Raw genomic sequence first — 7,950 nt, 5'->3', positions numbered from 1 at the left:
CCAAAAGTCACAAATTGGCAAAATGTTTTCTCTTCTCTCTGGAAATTGAAGAGAAAAGTCATTTTCAAATGTTCTCATTCTCATTTTGAATGAAGACTTCCCATTGTCTAGGCATTTTAAAACTCATCTGGTTTGACCTTTGCAGGGGTCTGGAGAGGTGGTTGAGGCAGATGTCTTACCTTTACCCCATTTCACAGACTGAGGGGCTGGGCCCAGCCCACCCCTTACCAAGCGCAGCCAGGAATCAGTCCCCATGGAGCTGGGGGAGCCTGGGTTTCCTAATTCAAGTCTCTTGTCTGTAACTTGGGGATAATGACTGGGAGGATTGCGTGTTTTAATTATTGATTTGAGAGAAAGATCAATTAGTTGTGCCACTTATTCTATGCATTCATTGGTTGGTTCTTGTATGTGCCCTGACCGGGGACCCACCACCTTGGTGTATCGGCACAACACTAACCCGCTGAGCTACCTGGCCAGGGCCTCACTGCCCTTTTTATGTCTCGAAGGAGCTCCCAGCAACAGGGTGCAGGTGTCCTTGCGGGGGGAGGTTTGGGGCAAACTCAAATAGTGAGGCTTCTGAGAGGGAACATGCTAAAAAAGGGCCAAGCAGCTTTTTAGGGTCAGTCCTGCCAGGGCTCCAGAGGGCCAGCTAGAAGGGTCCCTCCCACCTGGAGAAGCCCCTCCTGTAAGCAGGTATCAAAGGGAAAGATCTCTGATTCCAGGTCGGCGGGATGGGGGTGAGGGAGAGAGGAGACCCACCTTTCAGCTGTGGGCTCCTTTTCCTCCCCCAGCCTTGCCCACTGCAGTTCACCCACCTTCCCAGTTCCCAAATTGTGCCCCATCTTTGAATCCCAGGCTTTACCCTGGGAGAGAGCAGAGAGGGACCTTGCTGGGGCCCAGGCACCAGCCCTGGCCTTGTGGTTGGTGTGGAGTGTCAAGGTCGGCCCTGGTAGCCTTAGGTCTTGAACCTCGAGCTTGACAATATTGTCAGCGAGGTGTGCAGGGGATTGAAGCTCTGCTGCCAGGTTCCCCGGGCTCATCTTCTCTGCTTACCTTTCTTCCCTTGCTCCCTGCGAGCAGGCTCGGTGAAAGGTCAGAAGCTGGCTAGAGAGTCCCCCCTCCTGCCCCCTGTGGCGTGAAGACCGCCCCCCACTTCATCTATACCTTTGCCCAGGACAGCCTCCCCCTCAGCCAGGTCTGGGCTGCCTGCGTCTGGGGCCCTGGCCCTGTGGGGGTGGCAGGACAACAAAGAGCCCTTCTGAACAGGAGATAAGGAGTGATTAGGGCAGAGGGCCTAGCTCCTCCCTGTGGCAGCAGCAGGGTGGGCATCCTGGGCGCCCGGGAGCAGGCGGTTTTGCTGCAGTCCACTTGGAGGGTGGGAGGGATGAGGGCATAGGAGGTGGCTGAAACAGTGTTTTGTTTAAAACCACTTTTCCTGCCTTCAGCATCTCAGCCATCGCTCCTCCACCTGCTCCGTAGAGAAGGGAAGATGAGCGAGTCGAGTTCGAAGTCCAGCCAGCCCTTGGCCTCCAAGCAGGAAAAGGACGGCACTGAGAAGCGAGGGCGGGGCAGGCCGAGAAAGCAGCCTCCGGTGAGTCCTGGGACCGCACTGGTAGGGAGTCAAGTGGGTGTCCAAATCTTTGCCTCGGTTTACCCTTTGGGCTAGGGAGGTACCAGGCATCTTGGCAGGCGAAAGCAGGAACGGGGCGGTGCAGAATCATTGCCATCTGCTTGTCCTCCCCACATGCCTGCACACCCTACACTCACCAACTCACAGACCCTCCTGAGACCCCAGCAGAAGTGGGGACCAAGCCTCAGTGTCCCTCTGCTCACGCAGGTGCGTCTGCACTGCGGGGGGCCACCTGCTCTAGACCCCTGTGTTTATAGAACAGTAACGGTGAACTCCGGGAACATGAGAGAAAGAGGAGCCTAGGGTTTTTAAGCATGAGATCCACCTCACATCTTGCTGTTGATTTGCTGCTATGAAAGTTTTGGGTCCTTACTGACAGTTTCTGCACTTCCTCATCTCAGGCCAGTAACCAGGGCAGGGCCTCACGGCCAGCGGACCTAGCTAGGCTTCACCCTGGCTCTGTAAAAGGAAATGGAAGCCTAAGAAGTTGAAAATGGTGGCGAGTTGGTGGCAGAGTGAACCCTGGTGCTGTCCTCCTCCTGGGTTAGAAGGCCAGCCTTGCCCTGTGGGGCACCCCGGGAGGCATGGCCAGTGGGTGAAGTCCAGGCTTCCCCTTCCTGAGGGAGAGGAGAGGAGACCGGGGTCAATCCTTCACACGCAGGCCCCCAGCTTCCCGGCAGCGAGGTGGAGAGAGTGGTCTATCTGGACTGGGAGCCGTGAGCCAGGAGGAGTCTGGGTGGTGGCATTCAGCTGCCTCTTCAGAGCCTAGCGTGTGGGGGACTCACCCTTGTAGTCTGCCTCCCTGGGCCTCCCCACCCCCTGTTACTGGGGTGGGGTCGGGGGTCAGAAAGGGGTGTTAGGTTACTGGACCGTGGTTAGAAGCCACCCACGGGGAACCGTAGCTGCTTGCCTCTGCTGCCTGGCTTCTATGCATTATGCAGCAGCTTTTTATTCCGTCTCGGGCTTATTAAAATTTTAGCGGCAACAATGGCAGGGATCTCTGGGGTTTCTTCTCCCTGGGAGGCACGCTGGAGGGGGCCAGTTTACAGTAGAGGCTGGGGGCTCCCTCCAAGGGAGACATCCTTTCTGCTCTTCTGCCTCCCAGAAGTGCCCGGCAGGCATTACCTGAAAGGGTGGGCAGTGATTGTGGCTCAGGACGAGACATCCTTCATTTAATTTTGATGATAACCCTTTACAAAGGAGGAAAGTGGGGCTCGGGCATTAAGGGTCTTCCCCGGGATCTTGGGGGTTAGTCGGGGGCAGAGCTGCCTCTGTCTGTCGGCCCCCAGGACACCTTTCCCAGGGTCTTGTCACAGGGAAGCAAGGGCCTTTGCAAAAGGTGGTCAAACAGCTGAATCCCAACCACTTGTGCCGCCATTGTGGGTTCTGGACCGAGGTGATGGCTCGCAGACTTAAATCCGGTTGGGATGGGGCAGAGGCCTCTGTCCTCTGAAAGGGGTGGGACGGGTGGCATCTGTGTCTAACTGCCTCTGTCTTTGCAGAAGGAGCCCAGCGAAGTGCCAACACCTAAGAGACCTCGGGGCAGACCAAAGGGGAGCAAAAACAAGGGCGCTGCCAAGACCCGGGTGAGGCTTGGGGGCGGTGTGGCCTCCTGGTGCACGAAGGGGGAGGCGTGGGGGAGGGGGCTCATCCCGAGTCTGCCCCTCGGCCTGGGCTGTGGTGGCGGGCAGTGGGTCTGTGCTAATGGGGAAAGCAGGGTGATGGCTGAGGTCTCACTTCTGCGCCTTGGGCCTGCCCAGGACAATGGGGAAATCAAGTCAGAGGTCCTACAGCATTCCTGGCCTGGAGAAAGGAGAGTTGGGCACAGTGAAGGGGCAGCCACACCAGCCCCTGGGCTGAAAAGTCACTTCTATCCTGGGGTCCCCTGGATCTGGGGGTGAGGGGCAGGGAAGGCTAGCTTCCCAGCGGCATCAAGCTTTCAGAGAAGTTGTTTTGTTTTTTATTTTATTTTTTCTAAGACACGACTCATATCCTCTGAGTCATGGGAGGAGGAGGGAGTGGGGGGCGTGTGTATGTATATTGAGGGGGGCAATGTGGCAGCCAGTCATCACCAGCTGGACCAGCTGGGGTGGGCCTGTGGTTGGGGTGAGATTCCTGGGCTGCCCTGAGCAGAGGAGGACAGCTCTGTCCTCTGCTTCCCACCATTACTGGGTGAGCACTGTCGGGGACGTTTTTGACTTAGTGGGTTTTTTCTCTGCCATCTAGAAAACCACCACAACTCCAGGGAGGAAACCAAGGGGCAGACCCAAAAAACTGGTAGGTGAAGGGGGTACGGGCTTGGCTCCTCTGGGTGGGTGCTGAGAAGTGGGTGAGGCCTACCTGATCTTGTGCACCCACCATGGAAAAACGGCTCTCCCCGACCTGCTGGGCCAGGGATGGTGGCTGCCACACTTGGCCCCGGCCCGGCTCCTGGCACCTCGTTTAAAGGGCTGTGTCCATGAGAAGTGCGGGGTCCCAGGTACAGAACAGACCCTTGCCCTGCACTAGTGGAGGCTGTCTCTGCTTCTAGGGGGGATCTTGGAGGTCCTCTAAACTGTCCCCCATTATAGAAATGAGGAAAGGCCTTCACAGGGGGAAGGAGTGAGGTGTGCCTTTGCCCTGATCCTGGGCAGGGAGGAAGCAGCAGCAAAGAGCTCAGCGCTGGGAGGGGTCAGTGCTGGGAGGGAGCTGAGGTGGGATCCCACCTGGAGGCACCTTTCATTTCTGGGCCCCCAGAGAGCTGGTGGTGGAAGTAGGTTTGCCGAGTCAGGAGACTGCCTCTAGGGGGCTCCCCTGAGTTAGCCTCCCAGCCTTCCTGTTCCCAGCCCTTCCCTATCCCCAGTCTGCTCCCTGAACTCCCTGAGGCATTCATTCCTCGAGCTGAGCCACTACCACCAGGGCTGGGGGGCCTGGGGGGGGGTGTTGGCTGGGCCCCAGGAGTGAGTAACAGGAAACAAGTTGTTTTGGAGTTTGTGCCTGGCACGGGGGCCGCAGCCCGTGGTGTCCCGACATTCCCGCCCCGTGAGTGAGCCCCTGCGCCACACACTTCCCCTTCCTCCCCACCCTGGCCTGGGGTCAGCCTGCGGCTGCGGCCACTGCCCCGCAGCCCAGCAGCTGCCCTGTGTGCCAAGACCACCTGGCTCCCCTGCACCCTCCACCACCCCTGCCCGTTTCCTCTCCCTGGCTGCTGCCTCCCCTCCCCAGCCAGTCACTCCTCACTTCCTTCAGCTTCAGTGCTGCTCTTCTGGGTTCTGCCCAGTCCCCCACCGTGGGCCCCGGGGCAAGGGAGGATGGCTGTGAGAGCAGCATGTGTGGTTTTTTTCCCTCCTTTTAAATTCTTCCTTTTTTATGAATGAAACTGGGCTGTGGAGGTTGCTGAGTCACCCACACACTCAGCCCTGACTCATCCCCCTTCTGGAGAGCCAGGGAGGGGGTGGGGGCAGCAGGCCTGAGTTCCCTCCCCCACAACTGGGGGTGGAGGAGGAGAAGGACCTGGCACCCGTGCTGATGGCCCTGCCTGTCCACCTCACAGGAGAAGGAGGAAGAAGAGGGCATCTCGCAGGAGTCCTCCGAGGAGGAGCAGTGACCGGGCCAGCTGCTTCCTCACTGGGGAGCCGTTTCCTTCTGGGACTGGACAGCTCCGCTCCCACTGCCCCCGCCCCCTCCCCCGGCCCCCACCACCCACCTGCGCCCGCCTGCACCGCCACACTACACAGCACACCAGCCGGGCCCTGGCGGCCCGAGTGGGGAACAGTTTTCCTCTGGTCTCGGTTCCCAGCACCCCCTCACCCCCATGTGCATCCCCCCGGCCTCCTGACAAAGCTGATGTCCCACTTAGCCGCACCCCATGCCTGCTGCGTCCCTGCTCCCTGGGTGGTGGGGGCATTGCTGACTGGGCTCCTGGTTTAGGGGGTCCCTTCCCCACTCTTACCTCTGGCTTCCCATGAGGGGGCCTGGGAGGGCTCCCCTGGCCTTAAAGGGGCCTGAGCCCCATCTCACTCTGACATGCCCGCTCCACTGTCCTGGCAGCAGCACCTGTGGCCATGGATAGGGTTGTTTGGCCCCAAGATGACCCAACAAACCTGTGTCTCACCAGGTGCGGCTCACTCCCACTTTCCTTCCTTCCACAGGTGCCTAGCCCTGCACTAGGTTGAACAGCGCCCCCCTGGGGCACAGGAGGGAAGGCAGGAGGGGTGTGAGCCCCTGGCCCCATCTGCTTCCACTCTAGGCCTCCAGTTTCCTCCCCCTCACATGGGGCACTAACCAGGAGCTAGCCTTGCCCACTCCCACCCCCCGCTCCTCCCCATCCCCCAAGGTTCTGGTTCCATCTTTCCTCTGTTCACAAACTACCTCTGGACAGTTGTGTTGTTTTTTGTTCCATGTTTCATTCTTAGACATCTGTCATTGCTGCTGCTACCAGCGCCAAATGTTCATCCTCACTGCCTCCTGTTCTGCCCACACTCCCCTCCAAGATGCTCTTGGGAAGGAGCCAGGGGCAAAGCAGGCTGGGAATCGACTGCCCCAGTCCCAGGGAAGTGGGGGCTCTGCCCCTAGGATGCTGCAGCTGAGTGAGCGGGGGCCTGTGTTGACAGCGGAGAGTGTAGGGCCACCTTCTCCCCGTTCTGCCGGGAGGAGGTAGCCATGATTTGTCCCAGCCTGGGCCCCTCCCTCTGGTTTCCTACTTGCAGTTACTTGAATAAAAATATATCCTTTTCTGGACTGGAGTCTCTGTAGGTGGGTGCCTGGAGCAGGTGAAGGTGGAAACCAAGAACCTGTTGGTGGGGGTGGCTTTGGGGCTGCCCTGCCCAGCTCTTGAGGGTGGAGGCAAAGCAGTCACCTCAGGGGAGGTAATTTCAGGTCCTTGGAGAAATCACACCTCTAACCACAAAACATTTTATTTACAAAATATGTATACTGAAGACTATACATCAGGCCCTGTCACCATGGGAAGCTCCCAAGCCAAGTCAGGGAGGGCTAAAGCCCACCCCAAGAAGAAAAACCCCTAGTGCCTGGGAGCAGGCTCAGCCCACAAAGGACTACAGACGGAGGGGGATGGGTAAGAGGAGTGGAGACCCAGTGCCCAGCAGGGGGCTGGGTGGGCAGGTGGGAGGGGAAGCAGCAGGCGGCAGGACCCCATGGTTCTGAAGGTGAGGGTGTCAGGTCTTGACGTCCAGCAAGGGCATCCGCTTGTGCTGGTAGCCACTCTGCCAGCCGTGCACCACCTGGGGGGGAGACCACCCTGGGAGAGAGGCCTCGCTGCTCATCAGTCCAAATGGGGAGGGCTGAGGGCAGAACCAGGCTCTGATTTCTGGGGTGAGTGCGTGTGAGCGCAGAGCAGACCCCCCTCTGCTGGCTCCGTCTTACCTTCGGGTCTCCCACGTCAGAGAGCAGCTCCTGCTCAGCCTCGTGCAGCTCCTCAGCGGGGTCGTAGCTGTACATGGGGAGCAGGTGATGGCGAAGCCTGTCCACCCTGGGGAGCAGGGGAGGGGGCTCAGCCCAGGGGCCACCCCGTTTACACATCTGACCGCCCTGTCTCCACTCCCCCAGGTTCTGGGGCAAAGGGGCCTCTCCCAGCGGGTGAGCTGAGCCTGGGCAGGAAAACCTAACAATGGGGTGCAGGGATTGCAGGCTTGTGTCAGGATGGCCAAGGGCCATCTTACATGGGTGCAGGGAACTCTGGTCCTATGAGAAATTTAAGCCAAATGTGGGGAGGTAGTCCTGGGGGCGGGGACACTCACCGCTTTTTCTTCTGGACGTACATTACCTGGAACAGAGACAGCACTGTGGAGGCTGGGAGACCTGGACAGCCCACCCACCTCCACACCCGACTGCAGGACAGCTTGGGATGCTGTGTGCAGGCGACCTGGCCCACCCAGCCCTGCTTCGCAAAGGTGTGGGTGTATGTGCGGATGAGGGGGCTTCTTACCACAGCCACCACCACCCCAATCAGGGTGATGAGGAAGAAAGGGCCCAACACATAGCCCACCATCGAGTCGCTGTTGGCCTGGGGGGCATTGGGCACTGTGGTGTTACTCATGACATCAGCAGCTGGAGGACTGTGTAGTCAGCATGGGCAGTGCCTCGGGAGGGCGCCTCCACTGGGCTCCCTGGGGAGGAGGAAGGGAGGTCATCAATTGCAGCCTGAGTGACACCCAGCCCCTGGAGTCCTCCCCAGCCCAAGAGCTGGTGATACAGGAAAACCTGGGCCAGGCACGGGGACAAGGAATCCTCCAGGTACCCTAACCTCCCAATGACTCTCAGCAAGTCCTGGGTGTAAAGGGGCACCTAGGGGAGGCCCAGACCCAGGGACTTAGTTCTGC

General features: G+C 59.2%; 2 protein-coding genes across 7 annotated transcripts in view; one reads left to right on the top strand and one right to left on the bottom strand.

Annotated features, from left to right (window-relative positions):
• The first annotated feature begins 1,408 nt into the window (after nucleotides 1-1,408).
• HMGA1 (high mobility group AT-hook 1) lies at nucleotides 1,409-6,349 on the top strand. 3 transcript variants are annotated; one of them, XM_014529624.1, is made up of 5 exons: nucleotides 1,414-1,591; nucleotides 1,778-1,837; nucleotides 3,133-3,216; nucleotides 3,857-3,907; nucleotides 5,163-6,349. In XM_014529624.1, exons 1-5 carry the CDS (start codon nucleotides 1,490-1,492, stop codon nucleotides 5,214-5,216), a joined length of 351 nt encoding a protein of 116 aa, XP_014385110.1. In that variant the 5' UTR covers nucleotides 1,414-1,489; the 3' UTR covers nucleotides 5,217-6,349. The 3 variants fall into 3 exon arrangements, with proteins under 3 accessions (XP_014385111.1, XP_014385110.1, XP_005881827.1); XM_014529625.1 differs by lacking the exon at nucleotides 3,857-3,907 and having other exon boundaries at nucleotides 1,409-1,591; XM_005881765.2 differs by lacking the exon at nucleotides 1,778-1,837 and having other exon boundaries at nucleotides 1,416-1,591.
• A 346-nt stretch (nucleotides 6,350-6,695) lies between these two features.
• LOC102257057 (uncharacterized protein C3orf18) overlaps nucleotides 6,696-7,950 on the bottom strand; it is a 2,556-nt gene continuing 1,301 nt past the window's right edge. For 3 of the 4 annotated variants that reach the window (XM_005881760.2, XM_005881762.2, XM_005881763.2), the window contains 4 exons: nucleotides 7,557-7,737; nucleotides 7,369-7,394; nucleotides 6,995-7,100; nucleotides 6,696-6,852 (listed from right to left, as the gene is read on the bottom strand). In XM_005881760.2, coding sequence (XP_005881822.1) covers nucleotides 6,787-6,852; nucleotides 6,995-7,100; nucleotides 7,369-7,394; nucleotides 7,557-7,667 — 309 coding nt within the window. In that variant the 5' untranslated portion in view covers nucleotides 7,668-7,737 and the 3' untranslated portion in view covers nucleotides 6,696-6,786. The remainder of the gene's footprint in view (nucleotides 6,853-6,994; nucleotides 7,101-7,368; nucleotides 7,395-7,556; nucleotides 7,738-7,950) is intronic. The other variant, XM_014529626.1, reaches the window with a different exon arrangement.

Source organism: Myotis brandtii, unplaced genomic scaffold (genome assembly GCF_000412655.1).
Source record: "Myotis brandtii unplaced genomic scaffold, ASM41265v1 scaffold687, whole genome shotgun sequence".
Lineage (NCBI taxonomy): Eukaryota > Metazoa > Chordata > Mammalia > Chiroptera > Vespertilionidae > Myotis > Myotis brandtii.
The sequence above is the reverse complement of the archived record's forward strand: the minus strand, read 5'-3'. Positions and strand labels throughout refer to the sequence as shown.